The sequence below is a fragment of the Heterodontus francisci genome, chromosome 5 (genome assembly GCF_036365525.1).
Source record: "Heterodontus francisci isolate sHetFra1 chromosome 5, sHetFra1.hap1, whole genome shotgun sequence".
Taxonomy (NCBI): domain Eukaryota; kingdom Metazoa; phylum Chordata; class Chondrichthyes; order Heterodontiformes; family Heterodontidae; genus Heterodontus; species Heterodontus francisci.
The window spans coordinates 152700317-152723797 of record NC_090375.1 but is presented as its reverse complement, the minus strand read 5'-3'; the positions used below and the strand labels follow the sequence as shown (position 1 = coordinate 152723797).

Genomic DNA, 23481 nt, shown 5'->3' with positions numbered 1-23481 from the left:
CAGTGAACTTCGCTGCAAGGAACTATCCATTAAGAAAAAGTTCAAAAGTCTGGACAATTGCTAAGTGACAATTAGCAATGCAGAAAGAAACAGATACAACGTTTATATATTTGAATCCTAAACTGACTTTTCCTGATAAAGATGTTTATTTTAATGTATAGGAATACTGGCAAAGATAACTTACTACCCAATATCAAATTTTAACACCCAAGGATAAGCAGAACAAAAACATAAAAAAAATTTCTGAACATGGATGACAGAAAAACATGGACTACATTCATCTTTAAAACAGAACCAGTGTGAAGGAGATAATGACTCTTTCCAGCAACCAGAGAAAAAAAAAGAACTTGTATTTACAAAAGGGCCTTTCACAACCTCGGAACATCCTAAAGCGCTTCACAGCCAACGAATGGCTTTTTAAATGCATTCACGGTTGTGCTGTAGGCCAATTCAGCATCCAATCTGTATATAGCAAGGACCCACAAACAGCAATAAACGATCAGATAATTTGTTTCAATTATGCTGGTCAAGGGATAATCGTTGATCAGGACACTGGGGAAACACTCCTGCTCCTCTTTGAATAGTGCAATGGGAATTTTTACATCCACCCGAGGGGGCAGACCAAGTGAACAATACATTATAGACCACTTTGATGCAGAATTCGCTGGCAAAGTACAGGGATGAACAGGACTTAACAAATCAATGCAAAACATTTATTTACAGAGATAAAAACACAGATGACGATACCTGATTTTCTGAGAATGGAAACTTGGGCTCAATGGCACACAGTTGATCATAATACCTGAAAGAGAAGTCAATCAATTAGGACATAGCATTTTACATTTTCACTACATCTACATGTAGAGTTGTTTTGAGATTTAATCATAGAACATTGAGAACACTCCTGGCTCTTCTTTGAATAGTGCAGTCGGATCTTTTATGTCCACATGCAGGGCAGATGAGGCCTCGGTTTAATGCTTTATCCAAAAACAATACCTCACATTGTACCGCACTGAAATGTCAGCCTAATGGCTTTAAATTTGAAGTGTTCTAAGATTACTGAACCACAACCTTTTGCACAAGGACTTCAGAAAGCTTCTTCAAATTACAGGGCATTTCAGATCTCAAAACAACCAACTGAAGTTACAGAAAAAAACTGTTTGAATATTTTATAATAATTCGTAATTGGTAACTGTTCAAGCAATCATATAAAAGAAAGTTTTCCTCTGGCCAAATGACATTTGTTTGATAGCAGCCACCCAGAATTTAATTTTTTTTTGAACTATCATGTTCCACATTAATTTTTGCCACAAATTAACTGTTCAATTTTTGCCATGTTCATTCCTTCATGGATTATGAACACTTTGTACACGATCCACTATTTTTCAGAGCAATGCCTGCATACAACAGGCCAAAAGCAATGACATAAGGCCCAGGATACACTGCAATGATCCTCCGAGAAGCACTGATGGCAGCTCCTTCAACGAAGGATTCACTCATCCTGCAATCATGGGACAAGCATTTTAACAAGTTACAGAGTACACCTTGCAACATCACAGCAGAGCAATACAGCCATTTACAACATACTATAATACATCCAACCCTGAATTCGGAAAAGCTATTGCACAACAGACTAACAGTAAGGCTCTAAAATCATAATACAAGAGGTGGCCATTCAGCCCATTGACTTTACACCAGCTCTTCCAAACAGCAACCTTAAGGAACTCCACTGTATACCTCCCTCACTTCAAAAAACAGCCATTCACCCTAATTCTCCATTTTCTTTCCCTTAGCCAATTTTGTATCTATGCTACTACAACCTTTTTTATCCCATAGGCTTGAATTTTGCTAACAAGCCTAATATGTGGTTCTCTATCAAACACCTTTTGATAATCCATGCACACATCAACTGCACTGCCCTCTACGACACACTGTTACCTGCTCAAAAACACTCAATCAGGTTAGTCAAACACGATTTGCCCTCAACAATCCATGCAAGCTCTCCTTTATTAGTCCATGCTTGTCGAAGTAGCTGTTCATTTTCTCCTTGCCACACTACTGCCAGGTTTATCGTTGTCCCCTTTTTTTTTTTGAACATGGGGGTAACATTTACAATCCTCCAGTTCTTTGGCACCACACATGTATCTAAGAAGGATTGCAAGACTGTGGCCAGCACCTCTAAAATTTCTAGCCTTACTTCCATCAGCAGTTGATGTTTGCATGGATCAAAAGAGTGATTGCCCTTGACATCAAGGCAGCATTTGACCAAGTGTGCCATCAAGGAGCCCTGGCAAAATGAAAGTCAAAGGGGATCAGGGAAAAAACTCTCCGCTGGTTGGAGTCATTGCTAGCACAAAGGAAGATGGTTGTGTTTGTTTCAAGCCAATCAACTCAGTCCCAGGACATCACTGCAGGAGTTCCTCAGGGTAGAGTCCAAAGCCCAACCATCTTCAGCTGCATCATCAATGACCTTCCCTCCATCATAAGGTCAGAAGTGGGGATGGTTGCTGATGATTGCACAATGTTCTGTACTATTTTTAACTCCTCAAATACTGAAGCCTCAAGTCCTCCTCAGTATTGACTACCACCCCCAAAAAATTTGGTGCCATCTGCAAATTTAGAAATTGATTCCAAAGTCCAAATGGTTCATGTTAATTGTGAACAGCAGTGGTCCCAGCACTGATCCTGTGGAACACCACTTCCCACCTTCTGCCACTCTGAATAACTACTCTTTACTCCCACTCTGCTTTTTGCCTTGAAGACATTCTTCCCCTTGTTCCCTAACTCCACATTCCTCTGACCTTATTCATTAGTCAATTATGGGGCAGCTTATCAAAAGCCTTTTGAAAATACAGATAAATATCTACGATAATACCACTGTCTATTCTGTCTTCTCAAAAAACTCAAGCAAGACTTGCCCTTTTGAAATCCATGCTGACGATTCAGAGTATCATTAACGGCACAGAAGGCAGACATTCAGCCTATCAAGTCCCTACCAGCTCGCCACAGAGATATCCAGTCAGTGTCACTCACCCGCTCGATCCCTGTTGCCCTGCAAGTTTGTTTGCATCCAGTGGCCATCCAACTTCCTCTTCAAGTCATTGAATGTCGCTGCTTCAACCACCCTTGTTAGCAGAGTGTTCCAGGTCCGTTGCGTAAAAAAGTTCTTCCTCATACTCCCCCTGCATCTCTTGCCCAAAACCTTCAATCTGTGTTCCCGAGTCCTTGTACCAATAGTTAACAGGAACAGCTTTTCCTTGTCTAACTTATCTAAACCTGTAATAATCTTGTACACTTCCATTAAATCTCCCATCAATCTCCTTTGCTCTAAGGAGAACAAACCCAGCTTTTCCAACCTAATGACGTAACTAAAATCCTCCATTCTTGGAATCATTCTGGTCAGTCTCCTCTGCATCCTCAAGGACCTTAACATCAAAGAACAAAGAACAGTACAGCACAGGAACAGGCCATTCGGCCCGCCAAGCATCCTTCCTGAAGCGTGGCGAACAGAACTAGATGCAATACTCCAGCTGGGTCCTAACCAGAGCTTTATAAAGGTTCAGCATAACTTCCCTGCTTTTGTGCTCAATGCCTCTATTTATGAAGTCCAAGATCCCATATGCTTTACGAACCACTCTCTCAATATGTCCTGCCACCTTCAAATATCAATGCACATGCACCCCCAGGTCCCTCAGTTCCTGCAAACACTTTAGAACTGTGCCAATAAGTATATATCGCCACTCCCTATTTTTCCTGCCAAAATACATCACCTCACATTTGCCCGTATTAAATCCATCTGCCACCTGTCTGCCCTCTCCGCTGGCCCATCCATGTCCTTTTTTTTTTTTTAAATTCATTCATGGGATGCGGACAGCATTTATTGCCCATCCCTAATTGCCGTTGAGAAGGTAGTGGTGAGCTGCCTTCTTGAACTGATGCAGTCCGTCGGGTGTAGGTACACCCACAGTGCTATTAGGAAGGGAGTACCAGGATTTTGACCCAGCTACAGTGAAGTAACAGCAATATAGTTCCAAGTCAGGATGGTGTGTAGCTTGGACAGGAACTTGAAGGTGGTAGTGTTCCCATGCATTTGCTGCCCTTGTCCTTCTAGGTGGCAGAGGTCGTGGGTTTGGAAGGTGCTGTCTTAGGAGCCTTGGTGCGTTGCTGCAGTGCATCTTGCAGATGGTACACACTGCTGCCACTGTGTGTCAGTGGGGGAGGGAGTGAATGTTCGTGCATGGGGTGCCAATCAAGCAGGCTGCTTTGTCCTGGATGGTGTCGAGCCTCTAGTTGGAGTTGAACCCATCCAGGCAAGTGGACAGCATTCCATCACACTCCTGACTTATGCCTTGCAGATGGTGGACAGGCTCTGGAGAGTCAGGAAGTGAGTTACTCGCTGCAAAATTCCCAGCCTCTGACTTGCTCTTGTAGCCATTGTATTTATACTGCAGACAGTTCGTATCATCCGCGGCTTGTCACACCTCCAAGTTTGGTGTCATCACCAAATTTTGAGCTTCTGTTCTGTATACCAAGATCCAAGTCATTTACATACAGCAAAACAAAAAGCAGTGGGCACAGCAATGACCCTTGGGGAACACCACTGTCTACCATCCTCTAGTCTGAAAAACAACCATTTTACTTCGACTCGCTGTTTTCCATCCATAAGCCAATTTTTTATCCAATTCCCTCCAATTCCATATGCCTCAATTTTGTTAACCAGCCTTTTATGTGATAACTTAAACACTTTCTTAAAATCCATATAAACAATATCCAGCGCATTCCCTTCATCAACTTGCTCTGTTACTTTATCAAAAAATTCAATTAGATTCATCAAGCATAATCTCCATTTTACAAATCGGTGCTGACTCTCCTTAATTAACTTAAACTTCTCCAAGTGTCTGTTGATTTCTTCCCTGATTATTCTTTCTAAAACCTTAACCACCGCTGATGTTAAACTAACTGACCTGTCGTTGCTGGGACTGTCCTTACACCCTTTCTTGAATCGGGGTGTCACATTTGCCACTTCACAATCCTCTAGCACCTTCCACACATCCAGGGAAGATTGGAAAATTATGGCAAGCTCTTCCGCTATCTCAATCCCCACTTCCTTAAGCAACCTGGGATGCAAGCCACCCGGACCAGTTGACTTATCTACCCTAAGTATAACCAGTCCATTTAGTACCTTCCCCGCCTCTCAATTTTTATCCTATCCATTACCTCTACTCTCTCCACTTCTACCAATATTTTGTTAGATTCCACTTCCTTAGTGAACACTGATACAAAAGTACTCATTAAATATATTAGCCTTGCCCTGCGCCTCTAAGCAAAAATAGGCCGCAATACACCTCTTACTGCCCACTTACTATTTACATGCTGGTAGAAGATTTTTGGGTTCCCTTGTATGTTGACTGCCATTGTATTCTCATATTCTCTCTTTGCCAGTCTTATTTTCTTCTTTACCTCCCCTCTCAAGGTTTTGTATATGGCCTGGTTCTCACTTGAAGAATGTACCTGACTTGCATCATACATCCTCTTGTTTGTTTAATCATGATCTCCCTCGCCCTGTTTTTGGTTCATTTACCTTTCACACTTGTTCGAATGTACCTAACCTGGACTTGAAGCATCTCTTCCTTAAAGATAACACATTGTTCCACTATAGCTGTTCCCATCAGTCTTGGGTTCTATTTCATACTGGCTTCTCATCGTACTGAAATTAGCCCTCTTCCAATCTAGGCATTTTATCTAATTCCATGCTTTTCTGCATTACTAGTCTAAACCTTATGGAACAATGATCACTCTTACCCAAGTGCTCCCCCACAGACACTTGGTCCACCTCATTTCCGAGCACGAGATCCAGCAATGCCCCCTTTCTAGTTGGGCTGAGAACACACTGATCAAGGAAGTTCTCCTGAAAACATTTCAGAAATGCCTCCCCCTCCATACCCTTTGCTCTAGAATTATCCAAATGAGGTTGGGGTAATTAAGGTCTCCCGATATCACCACTCTATAATTCTTGCACACGTCTGTGATTTCCCTGCAGATTTGCTCCTCTATGTCTCTCCCCCTATTTGGAGGACTATAGAATACCCAGAGTAGCATAATTATGCCCTTTTTACTTCTCAATTCTAACCAAATGGATTCTGTCCTTGCCCCCTCAAAGACATCCTCCCTTTCCAACACAACAATGTCTTCCCTAATCAGTCCAGCCACCCCACATCCCTTGTTTTCTCTATCTTTTCTGAATACTTTATATAAAGTAAAGTGCCTAGTCCTCACCATTTTAAGCCACATTTCCATTATGGCCACTGCATCATATTCCCATACCGCTATATGTGCTTGTTGCTCACCAACTTTATTCACCATACTCTGTGCGTTTACACACATGCATTGTAATCATGTCTTTGTATTCCTTCTAATCCACTCCCATCTAATACGGAACTACTCCCTTTTCTAGTACTGTCCAACATTTTGACATTATGCACCTTATTCCTCTTTTCTACTTGTATATCCTGATGTTCATCCACCTACCAATTTAAACACTCTTCAAACACAATAGTGAACCTCCCCAGGAGGATATTGGTCCCAGTCCTGTTGAAGTACAATCCATCCCTTTTGAATAGATGCCTTCTGCCCCAGAACTGGTCCTGATGCCCCAAGAATCTGAAGCCCCCCACCTCCTGCAGCACGCTTCAAGCCACGCACCGATGCTCCCCATCTTCCTTTTTCTACTCTCGCTAGTGCACTACACTGGAGTAATCCAGAGATTACTACCTTCGAGTTCCTACTCCTTAACTTCCTCCCTACCACCTGAAAAATTTGACTGTAGGATCCCTTGCTAAGTCGTTGGTACCAATGTGTACCACACTTCTGGCTCACTCCCTTCCCCTTGCAGAATATCCTGCACCCTCTCCATGATTCATTAATATATTTTTGGTTTCCAAATATTCTTCGAATTTTCTATGTTTTTATGTTCTAAATCCCATCTGGCCAATTAACATCCCATCAAGGGGCAATAAAAGCTGGCCTTGCCAGCGATGCCAACATCCCATGAATGAATAAAAAAAACTGATTGGCCAGTTTCAACATAAATATGGGAAAAAAGCCCAAAATACATCAATCTGTGCAGAAGAACTGGGAGGAAGTATTAAAATACAGATATATAAAAATCACAAGTAGACTCAACTGTACTATTCCATCTATGCTGGGACCAAAAAAAGTACCTAGCAATAAATTAAACCAAAAACTGGGTGTGAAACATTCATTCATCCCTACTTGATAAATTATTTTAAATTACGGACATCAGCTCCCAGCACCCCCTGATTTGAAACATGTCAAGTGTAATATCAAGGTGACTGCAAAAATCGGCTATCAGTCACCAGTTAACAAGAAATGTGTGACATAATGGGCTCAACAACACAATCAGCATCTGACATCAAAAGTATAAAGTTACAGGAAGGCAAACCATACTGATCGGAAAAAATACAGCACAAAGTGAAATCATTGTCAAGTAGGTTGAAGAAAGAAGGCCCAATAAGCGAAAGTTTTTGAATGCAGCAGGAGAGGTGGTAATGAAAATTATGATAGCATAAAATATGCCAGCAAAGTGTTTTCATCTGAGAAATGAAACTTTCACAATAAGCAACTATATATTATAAATAAGGCCATAAGTCTTCTAAACTGAAGGAATTGCTGAAAGCCTGAACAGCAGCATTTCACAATATCACAGTGCTAAAATCTATGTGAAGGGATAACTAGATGCTTGGAGTTGCGCTTTCAAAATAGTAATACTTTGAATATTTAGGGTAAGATTATTTAGTCAAGATTAAATCAAATGATTTGAAAGTAGCACAGTAAGTAAAAGTTTGTTTAAAAAGACAATTGTTCAAGCAGTGCCTGAGCAAAGCACCAGATTTTTGCTGATTTTATTGCAGCAAAAATCAAGTGAAAGAAAAAAGATGGAATAAGCAAATAATGACTCACAAGAGGGTTAGCTTCCATTTAATACCATCTGATTCACTGCAATAAACCACAAAACAGAAGTTGTACCTTTTTGAAATATAGAATTCCTTACAATTAATGCCATAGAGTTGGTGAGAAATTTCTCAACCAAGAGAAGCTGAAAATCATTGCTATCACATGACAGTGAGGAAGTGATCACTGGAATCGCCTTTTGTTACGTACTACGTAGAACCACAAAATAAACTATAGGGCAATAATAGTTGGGGATTTCAACTACCCTAATATCAACTGGGATACAAACAGTGCGAAGGGCATAAAATTGTTGAATTGCATTCAAGAGAACTTTTTTAGCCAGCACGTAACAAGCCGAATGAGAGGGGGGCTCAATTCTAGATTTAGTCTTCGGAAATGAAGCTGGGCAAGTGGATGAAGTAGCAGTTGGTGACCATTTTGGAGATAGTGACCATAATACAGTTAGTTTAGCATAATCATGGAAAAGGACAAAGATAAAACAGGAGTAAAAGTTGTAAATTGGTGGGCGGGGGGGGGGGGGGGGGAAGGCAAATTTTACAAAACAGAGAGGTGATCTGGCGAAGTGGACTGGATACAGCGACTTGAAGGAAAATCAGTGGCAAACCAGTGGGAGGCATTCAAAAGCGAGATTCTACAAGCACAGTGTAGGCATGTCCCCACAAGGATAAAGAGTGGTATGGTCAAAACTAGAGCCCCCTGGTTATCTAGAAGCACACAGGGTAAGTTCAAGCACAAAAAGAAAGCTCATCACAAAAAACTTAATACTTTAGAAAACCTGGAGGAGTACAGAAAGTGCAGGGGTAAAGTAAAAAAAGGAAATTAGAAAAGCAATGAGAGGATATGAAAAATTGTTGGCAGGTAAAATCAAGGAAAACCCAAAGATATTTTATCAGTACATTAAGAGCAAGAGGATAACTAAGGAAATGGTAGAGATGTACAAGGGAACTTGTGCACGGATCCTGAAGATGTAAGCAGGGATCTTGATGTGTTTTTTGTCTCTGTCTTCACAAAGGAGAGGGTTGATGTAGGCATTGTAGTTCAAGAGGAGGAGCATGAAATATTAGATGTGATAAGCATAATGAGAAACGAAGTACTAGAGGGTCTGCCATCCTTGAAAGTGGATAAATCAGCAGGGCCAGATGGATTGCATCCCAGGCTGTTAAAGGAAGCCAGGGAGGAAATAGCAGATGTGCTGAGGATCACCTTCAAATCCTCACTGGATACGGACGAGGTGCCAGAGTATTGGAGGTCTGCGAACTTTGTACCATTGTTTAAAAAAGGTGCGAGGAATAGGCCAAAAAATTTTAGGCCGGTCAGTCTGACCTCAGTGGTGGGTAAATTATTAGAATCAATTGAGACAGGAGAAACTACCACTTAGAAATGCACAGATTAATCAGAGATAGTCAGCATGGATTTGTTAAGGGAAGGTCATGCCTTACTAACTTAATTGAGCTTTTTCAGGAAGTAACAAGGAGGACTGATGAGGGTAATGCAGTGGATGTGGTCTACATGGATTTTAGTAAGGCATTTGACAAGGTCCCGCACGGCAGACTGGTCAGAAAAATGAAAGCTCATGGGACACAGGGGAATGTGGCAGGTTGGATCCAGAATTGGCTCAGTGACAGGAAACGAAAGGTAGTAGTCGACGGATGTTTTTGCGAATGAAAAGCAGTTTCCAGTGGCTTTCCACAGGGCTGAGTGTTGGGTCCCTTGCTGTTTGTGATATACATTAATGATTTGGACTTAAATGTGGGAGGCATGATTGGGAAATTTGCTGATGACACAAAAATTGGCCCTGTAGTTGATAATGAAGCGAAAGCTGTAGACTCCAGAACGTATCAATGGTTTCGTTGAGTGGGCAGAAAAGTGGCAAATGAAATTCAATCCAGAGAAGTGTGAGGTAATGCATTTGGGGAGGGCAAACAAAGCAAGGGAATACACAATAAACAGGAGGATATTGAGAGGGGTAGAAGAATTGAAAGACCTTGGAGTGCATGTCCACAGGTCCCTGAAGGTGACAGGACAGGTAGACAGAGTGGTGAAGGTGGCATATGGAATGCTTTCCTTTGTTGGCCGAGGTATTGAATACAACAACAGGGATGTAATGCTGGAACTGTATAAAACACTGGTTAGGCCACAGCTGGAGTATTGTGTACAGTTCTGGCCACATTACAGGAAGGGCATAATTGCTCTGGAATGAGTACAGAGGAGATTTACAAGAATGTTACCAGGGCTTGAAAGTTGCAGCGATGAGGAGAGATTGGATCGGCTAGAGTTGTCTTCCTTCGAACAGAGGAGGCTGAGGTGTACAAAATTATGAGGGGCCTAGACAGAATAGACAGGAAGAACCTGTTTCCCCTAGCAGAGAGATCAATTACTGGGGGAAAAGATTTAAGGTGACTGGTAGGAGGATTAGAGGGGACATGAGGGAAAACTTTTTCACTCAGAGGGTGGTGGGTGTCTGGAATTCACTGCCTGGATCGGTGGTGGAGGCAGAAACCCTCAACTCATTTAAAAGGTACCTGGACATGCACCTGAAGTACTATAACCTGCAAGGCTACAGACCAAGTGCTGTAAAGTGGGATTAGATTGGGCGGCTAGGTTTTTTGGGCCGGCACAGACACAATGGGGTGAATGGGCTCCTTTTCCATTGTAAATTGTCCATGTTGCTACTAACTATGTGACTACATTTCCATTATTATTCTACAATTAAAAAAATTTCCCCTCTTCCACCCACCCAAAACATTGACTTTTTTGAATGATGTTTTATTTAAAAATGTTTGACATAAAGCAAATGTCACAATCAAGTTCAACACCAAAGCAGTGCACTGGGAAATCTGCAACAAGGCATGGACTGCGATAAAAGCAAAATACTGCAGATGCTGGAAATCTGAAATAAAAACGAGAAATTCTGGAAATCCTCAGCAGGTCTGGCAGCATCTGTGGAGAGAGAAGCAGAGTGAATGTTTCAGGTCAGTGACCCTTCTTCAGAACTGGCAAATATTAGAAATGTAAAAGGTTTTAAGCAAGTAAAGCGGGGGGTGGGACAAGAGATAACAAAAGAGGTGTTGATCGGACAAGGTCACAGAGAACAACTGACCAGAAGGTCATGGAACAAAGGCAAACGATATGTTAATGGTCTGCTGAAAGACAAAGCATTAGTACAGAGAGGGTGTGAATTGACTATAAAGCACAAAGCACTCTAAGCACAAACATTAAAAAAATATTTTAAAAAAACAGAAACAGTGGGTAGGCACAGTGCAAACAAACTAAACAATCTAAAATAAAATAACCAAAATTAAAAGAAAAAATAACGAAACATAAAAAGGTGGGGGGGGGGGGGCTGTCATGTTCTGAAATTATTGAATTCAATGTTGTGAAATATTCTACACAGTTTCCAATCCTGATAGTGCATTATCAAGGTAGTTTGGGAGAGGTGGGGGTGGGGGGAGGGGGAGAAAACATTTCTGGGCAATTCTTGCACCAGTATGACTATGAATGGATTAACAGCAAAATAAATTCACAAGGATATTTTGGCACATCAAGCAGAACCCATACAATTAGTCCCTTTTCAGACTGACCAACTTATTTAACCTCAAGCAAAAAGACTAAAAACTCCAAGAGATTCAACTCAAAGTTGCATCAAAGCCTCAAGTCAAATGAGACCAATGTTAGCATATTGTATTAACACAGCAAAATGTTTCTCAGCCATGACCAGCTGTATTCCATTCATGGCATTCTTGGTCTGGTTACCACAAAATTCATTATGTTCTGTAGAGCTTTTGATCATCTGGTACTTCTAACCTTGAATCCATTTCCTAAACTTCTGTGCATTAAGGAAAGGAGTGTATCAATACAGCACTAACTGCTTTTGCTGGCACTTCATTCCACATATTCAATGATTGGCAAGGGGTAGAGGAATATAAATTCCAATCTTGCTCCAACTTTATTCACTTTCTACTTATGCCCACTGATCACAGTGCTCACTAAATAACCTGCTTTTATCACTGGTGCCTTTTAGAATTTTAAAGGACCTGGATTAGGGATTAGGTCATGCCGCAATCGTTGTCTTCAATAAAACCAAATTTGATGCCTAGAATCTCTTTATAACTTTGAGCCAGAAATCCCAGAGTCATCTGGGCATGAGAGCCCACCAAAATTAACAAAACATTGCAAATATGGCCTTGCCAATGATTTCAGTTCAATGAAAGCACTGAAACAGTTTATCCAATCCTTCAGCCACAGTGGGGACATGACACACAAACTGTTAAGGAAATCCAAAGTTTCATCTTATTAAAACAAATCCAGAAACAAATCATTCAGAATATCTGAGAAAACTATGCTGACAATTAAAATGGAGTAAAATGGTTAAGAACAGATCTTTATGCAACACCTTTCAATTTCTCTCAGGATATCCCAAAGCACTTGCATTAAATTACTGCAGTCATTATTGCTACTGTCAGGCAAACCCCCCACCTGCCAAGACTGCGGCACACATTTTTTCGCCACATGAACATTAAAACCTAAAATTGCAAGCCCCTGACTGGAAAGACATTTGCATGATAACAGACTGCGTTGGAACAAGGGACAAAGGGCCATGTCCTGACTCATTCAACCAACAATGGATTGTTGATAACCAGATGTTGAAGGTGGGGAGAGCTAGCATTCCAGGTTGACTGCTAAGATAGCAGACAAACACAGAAGAAGTGGTCAGACCAATTTTAGTCACATGACTAGCTGGCTGTTGAAATCTGAACTTCCAACAAGAGATTTGAACTCAGAAAGCTCCTGGCTCCTAGTTTGAGAAGACCTCTCTCCTGCCTGTTCATTTCTCAGGGAACTGAATCCCGTGAAAACACTGGAACTTCAGAGAGAAAAGTCTCCTATATGAACAAGGTTTAAGAATACTGGTTCCCAACGAAAAGCAAGACTACCTACAATCAGGTGAGCTTGAAGCACAGTTAGCAAGAAACTCTTCTGAAATTGCCTCAAACCCCTCTCTACTATATTTTCCTCTCCACTTTTCTATCCCTATTTGCACGTGTATATCACGTGTGCACACTAGCTTGAGCGTGTCGTATATCCGTAGGCGTCAACCGTATTAGAATTTAAGTCTAAGTTTTAATAAAGTTCACTTTTCTCCTTTAAACCTGAGAATACCTGGTGTTAGTTTCTTTGCCTTATAATTGGAAAGCTGTGAACATGGATTCACAAAAGGAACTCAAAACAGTGTTTAAAAATAAAACCCTATTACAATAAGACCAGGTGAAGACAGCAAAAGATCCCTCGGACACATTTCTCAACTGTTCATAACAGTATGCAGCAGCCATTTAGTACACAAGGTCTAACTAACAAGATCAATGACCAAGGTGTGGTGTTAGCCAAGAGAACAATGCTGCCCAGGACACTGGGAAAACTCGCTGCTCTTCTACAAATGGTGCTGCAATGGATACTTAACGTCCACTTGATCAGGCAGACAGGTTTTAGTTTAACTGAGCCAAAGACAATGGAGATGAAGAAAGCTTACTGTCATGCAGGCCCCCACCTGCCAAGAATGAGGCACACATTATTTCGCCACATGAACATTAAAACTTAAAATTGGTGCTGGCTGGGAAGAGTAGAGGGCCTATCACAAGGAATTGCTAGGCCCCTCACCGGAAAGACCTTTGTTTTGCATGTTAGCAGACAGTGTTGGAACAAAGGATCTAGTCCTTGCTTCCCCAATACACAGAAGAAGTGGTCAGAGCAGTTAAGTCACATGACTAACTGGCTGCTACAGAATTTTAACTTGCCACAGAGAATTTGAACTCAGAAGGCGCTTTTCCCCTGGACTGAGAACACCTCTCTCTGATCAGCTCCCATCTCTTTCTCACGGAACCGAAGATGGATTGAAGACACATGAACCCCAAGAGAGAAAAGTCTCCTACAGTGAACAAGGTTTAAGAATACTGGGCCCCAACGAAAAGCAAGACTACTTACAGAAGGACTACAGTGAGCTCGAAGCACAGTAAACAAGAAACTCTTCTGATATTGCCTCAAACCTCTCTACTCGATTTTTCTTTTATTCTCTTCTGTCCCTATTTGCACGTGTGTATCGCATGCGCATGCTAGAGTGGGCACGTCGTATCTCTGCTAACCGAATTAGAGTTTGAATTTTAATAAATTTCACTTTTCTTCCTGAAACCTAAGAAGGCCTGTTTGTGCTCATTTCTTTGCCTTATAATTGGCAAGTGGTGAACAAGGATTCACCAAGGAGGAGCTCAAAACACAGTGGGATTAAAAACATAAACCTTGTTACAATAAGACCAGGTGAAGGCTAAAAGGGGCCCCGAGACACCTTTCTCACCTGGTTGTAACATTACCAATCCAGATTCAAGGAACATATGGGGTAAGTGATCTGAAGATGGAGAGATGACAAGATAAAAACCTAAGCAAAAATATGCAGTAAAGACTAAAGATAACAAGAATGAAGAATTAAGGCTGTCTGTATTCTATTTCCACTTAAATTTTAGCACTGCCCCTAACCTGATATAAATCTACGAACATAATGAGACCATTAGTTAACAAGAACTAATTAGTCAAAATAAGTTTGTTACATGGAATTCAGGTATCTTAAGTCAGAGCTTTGGCACTCATGTTCTACAACGGTGCCCATTTATCACCAGATTGTGACTAAATGCAGGATGACTGTATGGTGCCATTTCTTGCTCTCACCCCAAACTAGAAAACTCGATCAACTTTGTTTCCAATTTCCACATTTCTCACCTTTACATGGTCCAACTCTGACACTTCCCTTCCCTTCTTTGATTTCTCTGTCTCCATCTCTGGGGATAGGCTGTCCACTAATATTCATTATAAGCCCACGGACTCCCACAGCTACCTCGACTACACTTTCTCACACTCTGCTTCCGGTAAGGACTCCATTCCATTCTCCCAGTTTCTCTGTCTCCGAAGCATCTGTTCTGATGACGCAACCTTCATCAACAGTGCTTCTGATATGTCTTCCTTTTTCCTCAACCAAGGATTCCTCCTCACTGTGGTCGACAAGCCCTTGACCATGTCTGACCCATTTCCCGCACTTCTGCCCTCACCCCTTCCCCTCCCTCGTAGAACAGCCACAAGGTTCACCTTGTCCTCATTTTCCACCCCACCAGCCTCCACATCCAAAGTATCATCCTCCATCATTTCCACCACCTCCAGTGTGATGCCACCACCAAAAGCATCGTCCCCTCCCCTGTCAGCATTCTGAAGGGATCGTTCCCTCCACGACACCCTGGTCCACTCCTCCATTACTGCTGACACCTCGTCCCCTTCCCACGCATCACAGGAGGTTTAACACCTGCCATTTTACCTCCTCTCTCCTCACCATCCAAAGCCCCAAACACTCCTTCCAGGTCAAGTAGCAATTTACTTGTGCTTGTTTCAATTTAGTTTACTATATTCACTGCTCACAGTACAGTCTCCTCTACACTGGAGATTAAACACAGATTGAGTGACCACTTTGCAAACACCGCCGCTCAGTCCGCAAGCATGACCCCGAGCTTCCGGTTGCTTGCCATTTCACATCAGCACCCTGCTCTCACAACCACATTTCTGTTCCCGGTCTGCTGCAGTATTCCAGTGAACATTAACACAAGCTCGAGGAACACCACCTCATTTTCCGATTAGGCACACTACCGCCTTCCGGACTCAACACTGAGTTCAATAACTTCAGTGTATGACTGGCCTTTTTAATTATTTTATTTTTTAACCATGTGCCAGCCTTAAATTTGTTTTTTCATGTTTGTGCTTTTAGACAGAGCTGTCTATTATTTTCATTAACACCCTCTCTGGACGAATGCTTTGTCTCTCACCAAACTATTATCAGTCCCATTGCCTTTGTCCCAATGACATCTTTGTCATTTAATCTTTCCTGCCCTCTACTCTATTGTGCACCTTTCCTTCTGTTGTTCTCTTCCTCCCCACCCCCGCTTCACTTGCGTAAAACCTATTACATTTCTAACCTTAGCCAGTTCTGATGAAAGGTCACAGACCTGAAACATCAACTCTGCTTTTCTCTCCACAGATGCTGCCAAAGCTGCTGAATATTTACCATTTCAGGTTTAATGATCCTTTATGTTTTATCCCATTTTTGACTGCATTTCCCACGGCTTCACAAAAACAGCATTCATTTGCTTTTAATCAACGAGTAACTTAAGCCAGCATTAGATGTATGCTTACAGCCAATTTGGTTCTCAAATTAATAGATGACACTTTCATGAGCATTTGCTTACAAACAGTAATATGAAACCTATAGATATCCAAAAGAATGGGTATGAATAAATTTCAAATTTATAGTCAACAAGCCTTTCTTTTCTTAAACAATAGCCTTTTATCTGACATGGTATGCATCCTTCCTCTTACAAAACAGGCGCACCACACGACCAAAGAATGTAAACAGGTGGCAAGAGACAAGGCTGTAGATGGTTAAGGATATATAAATATTACTGCAATTTGACTGACTAAATTCAAACAGTTCAACAGCAAAGAGCTTCCTGCTGCTTGCCCAATTAGTATCATGTTACAGATTAGGACATCAGTCTAGTGTCCCATGGGAAAAATCCCACCCTTCAGTGATAGATCAACACCTCCTGATCCAATCAATAAACCAGGCTGACTGGTAAAATATGCTGCAGAACTGCAAACCTGCCTGTGAAGGATCACTAGATCTACTGCAGAGGGTTCACTTAGTTTCAATCTTGCATCAACAAGCAAATCCTCTTGGAACCAACTCAACCCGAAGATCACTGCTCAAGCTCCTTCCATAAGAAGAATCACTAATTGATCATGAGACAACTGACGAGCACAAAACTGATACAACAAATGTCAACACCATCTGGTATAATAATCATGAACTGACAATGTCAACCAGATAATGAAAATGAAAAAACTGCAAATTCAAGAAATCGGAAATAAAAACAAAGAATGCTGAAAATACAGGTCAGTCAGCTTCTGTGAAGAGAAAAGACAAGTTTGATATTGCATCAGGTCAGACTGAAGGCCAAGATAAACAGGTATTTTGATGAAGTTGTGATGAAAGAGAGAAGCAGAGGGCAATAAACCAACAGACTAATCACTAAGAGAATTGGCATTATAAACAATCAGCAAACTATAACAGAAAACAGAGGATACAAAAGATTAGAAAGAAAAAAAAGACTTGCATTGAAAGAGCACCTTTCACAACCCCCAGGCATCCCAAAGCACTTTACAGCCAATTAAGTACTTTTTTGAAATAAAAACAAGAAATGCTGGAACCACTCAGCAGGTCTGGCAGCATCTGTGGAAAGAGAAGCAGAGTTAACGTTTCGGGTCAGTGACCCTTCATCGGAACCGATGAAGGGTCACTGACCCGAAACGTTAACAGTACTTTTTTGAAGTGGTGTCACTGTTGTCATGTAGGAAACATAGCAAACAGCAATGTGATAATGACCCGATATTCTGTTTTTTTAAGATGCTAATTGAGAAATAAATAATCTGCCAGGACACCGGGGACAACTCCCCTGCTCTCCTTCGAAATAGTGCCATGGGATCTTTGACGCCCACCCGAGGGCAGATGGGGCTTTGGTTTAACATCTCATCTGAAAGACAGCACCTCTGACAGTGCAGCACTCCCTCAGTACTGCATTGGGCTGTCAGCCTAGATTTTGTGCTCAAGTCCTAAAGTAGGCCTTGAACTCAGAACCTTCTGACTTCCGAATCAGCAAGATAATACAGTACCCAAAATTTGTTGCAATTAATTGGAGGATGAAAATACCTAGGAGAGATAGTGTTATGCAAAAGCATGATAAATAAAGAGAAACAGCTCAAGATGCAGCAAATATGAAAACAGAAAATGCAAACAAAGCACAGAGGATGTACCAATTAGAAAAATAGAATGGGTCGACATCATGGAACTAGACACCTGCCAACACTCTGCCCAGACCACAGGCCTCCAGACCGAAATATCAACCTACGTCCTCTTATTCTTCCCAGTTGCTGGGAGCCTCCCACATCCCAAGCACTCACTGCTAGCTAAGGCCTGCAGTTACAAAGGTCAGCGTTAAGACCAAAGGGCTGTCTCGTGTCCAGGAGAAAGATCAGGAAAGTTAAAATGCACTAAACTCAAGTTGTTATTTGACATCTTCAAAACTCTCTGTAAACGAGGTGATGTAACACCATGGTTCAGCCATAAGTAACTGTAAACAAGTATCCAGCTAGTTTTGATCCCATGATTGAAGTACAAGTGTCAGCTTAGATCAGTGGTAGGATTCATCGTAATCAGGTCAGGGACTTGAGTAAATAATCTACAATGGCATTTCAGTGAGGGAGCAATGCACTATTGGAGGTCTGGTTTTTCAGATGGACTAGTAAAATATCTGCCTGTTCAAATGGATGCAAAAGATCCCGTGTCACCAAATGAAGAGAAACAGGAACCCTGTGTCTAGATTAGTTGTCATGTTTGCCTATCTAACAATAACTGCACTTCAAAATTTAAGTGCCCTGGAACGTGACAGACTCGGCATAAATCTAAGTTATTTCCCAGCTACTTCGTACATCTCGAGTCATGAAATACGTTCACGCCTCCATAATTTAAAATATTTATTCTTTTTGTGCTCTTTGACTAATCGCGACAAGAAAATAAATGTACATTTACAAAGCAGCTCAGACTTCTTTTCTATGATGATTCTTAAGTTTGTTTTGAAGCACAAGTACGTTCAACCACAAACGATGAGATAACACAATATAAGTTGTGTGCCCAACCAAACTTTGATAACACATAAATAAAAATAAATAGATGACAGCAGAAACAGTGCACGATCCCTGTGCCTGGATAAACAGATTAGTAAATTCATCTAAAAGGTTTCCTTTTTAAAAAGGGTAATTAAAAAAACGATGAACTGGGTCAATCCAGGAGATGACCCCTCAACACCGAGTAGGTCGGCGTCCTGTCCGCCTTTGGGTCCATCGTTGTCCGCTCTACCTGCGGGTTGCCCCACCTTCCTCCCGCACGCCCCTCCCGGAGCCTCTGTGCAGGCCCAGTTCCCAGCCCCGGGCCTAACTCACCTCAGCAAGATTTCCAGGGAGCTGTCGTGCTTATCGAGCGGCCTACCGACAGCACTCTTCCGCAAGTTGTTCAGATCTTCAGCCGCCCTGATGTACTCGGCCTGCATGTCTCCGCTCGGGTAAGTAGCATGGATGAACTTGGAGAGCGGCTTCACCATATCCACCTCGGACGATTTCTTCAACGGCACCGACACAAAAGTAGTCGCCATCGTCCCCCCTTGGCAGCTACAAAAACAGAGACCAACTCTCGACGACCGCCGCGAACCTCTTCCGGAATGATGTCACCGCGTTCTCTTCCCACTGCTACATAAAGCAGCCGGTTGTGGCTCAGCAGATGAATATAATGAAGTGCACTGTGTGAGTCATTGGGCAGTGCTGTTTGTATTTTTTTGTAGTTATTTCTGCAATTCAAAACATGAAGGACTAATATTCGTTTGCACACAAATTTAGAATGTGGAACTTTCGGCCAAGAGCTAAAGCAAATTCTTATCACATTGTTTGAAAAAGACTAATTTTGAAAATTGGTTGAGGAAGCAGAAGAGTGTGGTTCGACTTATTAGGGAATAACATTGGTAAGACTTAATAAGTTATAACACGGAAACAGGCCATGCGGCCCAACCAGTCCATGTTGGGTTATTTTCCATATGAGCAAATCATATTTATGTCGCCTACACCCATAATCCCTTCAACTCACGCAGCTATCCAACCTAAATATTAATGTTGACATAGTATCTGTCACACTGACCAAACCTGAAAATGAGTTTCACAATTCGGTGTGAAGAAGCTTTTCCTATTCTGTGTTTTAAATCATTTTTATTAGTTCATAGGATGCGGGTGTCGCTAGCAAGCGCAGCATAGAAACATAGAACCAAAACACGAAATGCTGGATTCACTCAGCAGGTCTGGCGGCATCTGTGGAAAGAGAAGCAGAGTTAACGTTTCAGATTTCCAGCATCCGCAGTATTTTGCTTTTATAGAAACATAGAAAATAGGAGCAGGAGTAGGCCATTCAGCCCTTCGAGCCTGCTCCACCATTCATTATGATCATGGCTGATCATCCAACTCAGTAACCTGTTCCGGCTTTCGCCCCATACCCTTTGATCCCTTTAGACCCTTTTTGAAAACATACAATGTTTTGGCCTCAACTGCTTTCTGTGGTAGTGAATTCCACAGGTGAAGAAATTTCTCCTCATCTCAGTCCTGAAAGGTTTACCCCGTATCCTTAGGCAATGACTCCTGGTTCTGGACTCCCCCACCATCGGGAACATCCTTCCTGCATCTACCCTGTCAAGTCCTGTTCGAGGTTTCTAGGAGATCCCCCCTCACTCTTCTGAACTCCAGCGAATATAATCCTAACCGACTCGATCGCGCCTCATACGTCAGTCCCGCCATCCCAGGAATCAGTCTGGTAAACCTTCACTGCACTCCCTCTATAGCAAGAACATCCTTCCTCAGATAAGGAGACCAAAACTGCACACAATATTCCAGGTGTGGCCTCACCAAGGCCCTCTATAATTGCAACAAGACATCCCTGCTCCTGTACTGAATCCTCTTGCTATGAAGGCCAACATACCATTTGCCTTTTTTACCGCCTGTTGCACCTGCATGCTTACCTTCAGGGACTGGTGTACGAGAACACCCAGGTCTCGCTGCTTTCAGTTTATAGCCATTCAGATAATAATCTGCCTTCCTGTTTTTGCTACCAACGTGGATAACCTCACATTTAACCACATTATACTGCATCTGTCATGCATTAGCCCACTCACGCAACTTGTCCAAATCACCCTGAAGCCTCTCTGCATCCTCCTCACAACTCACCCTCCCACCCAGTTTTGTGTCATCTGCAAATTTGGAGATATTACATTTAGTTCCCTCATCTAAATCATTAATGTATATTGTGAATAGCTGGGGTCCTAGCACCGATCCCTGCGGTACTGCACTAATCACTGCATGCCATTCAGAAAAAGACCTGTTTATTCCTACTCTTTGTTTCCTATCTGCCAACCAATTTTCTATCCATCGCAATACACTATCCCCGATCCCATGTGCTTTAATTTTACACGCTGATATCGAAAGCCTTCTGGAAGTCCAAATAAACCACATCCACTGGCTCCCCCTCATCAACTCTACTCAACATCCTCGAAGAATTCTAGTAGATTTGTCAAGCATGATTTTCCTTTTGTAAATCCATGCTGACTCTGCCCGATTCTACCACTCTAAGTGCTCTGCTATAAAATCTTTGATAAGGGACTCTAGAATTTTCCCCACTACCGACATCAGGCTGACTGGTCTATAATTCCCTGCTTTCTCTCTACCTCCCTTTTTAAATAGTGGGGTTACATTAGCTACCCTCCAATCTGTAGGAACTGTTCCAGAGTCTATAGAATCTTGGAAGATGACCACCAATGCATCCACTATTTCTAGGGCATTTTGGTTCCGAAGAAGGGTCACTGACCCGAAACGTTAACTCTGCTTCTCTTTCCACAGATGCTGCCAGACCTGCTGAGTGGTTCCAGCATTTCTTGTTTTTATTCTAGGGCATTTATTGCCCTTCCCGAATTGTCCTTGAACTGAGTGGCTTCCTTGGCCATTTCAGAGGGCATTTAAGAATCAACCACATTGGTGTGGGTCTGGAGTCACATGTAGATCAGACCAGGTAAGGACAGCAGATTTCCTTCCCTAAAGGACATTAGTGAACCAGATAGGTTTTTACAATAATCAACAATGGTTTCATAGTCACCATTATACTTACTTTTAATTCCAGATTTATTAGCTGAATTCAAATTTCACTATCTGCTGTGGTGGGATTCCAGGATTTTTAGGTGGAAAATTCCAGGATTTTTACCCAGAAATGTTAAAGGAATGGTGATACAAGTACACATCAGGATTGTCCTCCCTGGTGGTAGAAATGACTGGGCTAGAGGTTCTATTGAACTAAGCTTGGGTCGTTGCTGTTCTGCATTCTGTAGATTGGAAATATGGCAACTATATGGTTAGGAGGTGAGTTACTCGCTGCAGGATTCCTCGCCTCTGACCTGCTCCTGTAGCCACGCTATTTATATGGCTACTCCAGTTCAGTTTCTGGTCAATGGTAACCCCTAGGATGCTGATAGTGGGGGATTAGTGGAGAAGATGCTATAGGAAGCTGAATTAACATCAATAATCATATAATCATACAGCAAAGGAGGAGGCCATTCGGCCCAAAGTGCCTGCTCAGCTATTTGATACAGTTATCCAATTAATCCCACTCCTCCACTATTTCCCCATAGCCTTAAAAACTTTTCCCTTCAAGTATTTATCCAATTCTCTTTTGAATGTTACTATGAAATCTGCTTCCTCATCTTTTCAAGCAATGCATTTCAGATTGTACTTTGCTGTGTAAAAACTGTTTCCTCACCTTGTCCCTTTAATCCCATGCACTTTAATTTTGCTAAGAAGTCTACTGATTGATACTTCGTCAAATGCCTTTTGCAAGTCTAGCTGCACAACATCAATTACGCTATCCACATCAACGCTCTCCATTTCTTCACCAAAGACTTCAAGTGTTGGAGATGTTCCTCCCTGGTTACCATCGCAACAAAGGCTTATTTAAAACATTCACTGGTAATGGTTTCCCATTTATACTAATTAACACCATGAGATACAAATAATACCACTTGATTCTTAGGCTGCAACTACCCCAAAGCATGCTCTGACCCCACAGAACAATAGATCCTATTTCCAAGATCTGGAGTGACCAGCTTCATCCCACAGTCCTCCACATGGCTGCATGGCTCCGAACCCTCCTGAGAAAGCTCTGCCTTAAAGGGTAAACGGATTTGAGTCAAAGAGTCATTACGACACAGAAGAAGGCCATTCAGCCCATCTTATACTATAATACAACCTTGGCTTGTGCCAATGTATTACACAGGTGTTTGGACCAAGGCGGGAGGAGTGGAATGTTTTTCTAGTTCCACTTCTCCACAGGACACAACATATATTTATTTTTTTTCCCCAGTTACCGATATGGTCAATCATAGATGCCATTTTTATCCCAGAATAAAATACAAGCCCACACAGATTTCTTTAATCAACAACAAAATTATCAGTTTGTGATAACACAAGACATAACTAGTAATGAAGCAAAGCAGTAACACACAGATTGAAATATAAAAGTTCCCTTTTTACCTTGATAGACTGGGGGATGGTGGTGGAGGGGGCGGTGTTGCGCTGCGGGAATAAGCTGGTAGAGGACCTTTGCTTCCAGGCGTTTAGCTTAAGGCCCATTCTTTCATACACCTCCGTGAATGCATTGACGAGGGTTTGAAGCTTGACCTCTGAGTGTGCACATACGCAAGCGTCGTCAGCGTACCACAGCTCAATGACAGAGGTTGGAGTGGCCTTGGTTCTGGACTGGATGCGACGTAA

At 42.0% G+C, this 23481-nt stretch overlaps 1 protein-coding gene across 2 annotated transcripts in view; it reads right to left on the bottom strand.

Annotated features, from left to right (window-relative positions):
* The window catches only part of pdcd6ip (programmed cell death 6 interacting protein), a 116594-nt gene extending 97226 nt beyond the window's left edge, over positions 1-19368 (bottom strand). For both annotated transcript variants that reach the window (XM_068032256.1, XM_068032257.1), the window contains exons 1-2: positions 19075-19368; positions 748-802 (exon numbers count right to left, since the gene is read on the bottom strand). In XM_068032256.1, coding sequence (XP_067888357.1) covers positions 748-802; positions 19075-19283 — 264 coding nt within the window. In that variant the 5' untranslated portion in view covers positions 19284-19368. The remainder of the gene's footprint in view (positions 1-747; positions 803-19074) is intronic.
* Positions 19369-23481: the final 4113 nt, after the last annotated feature.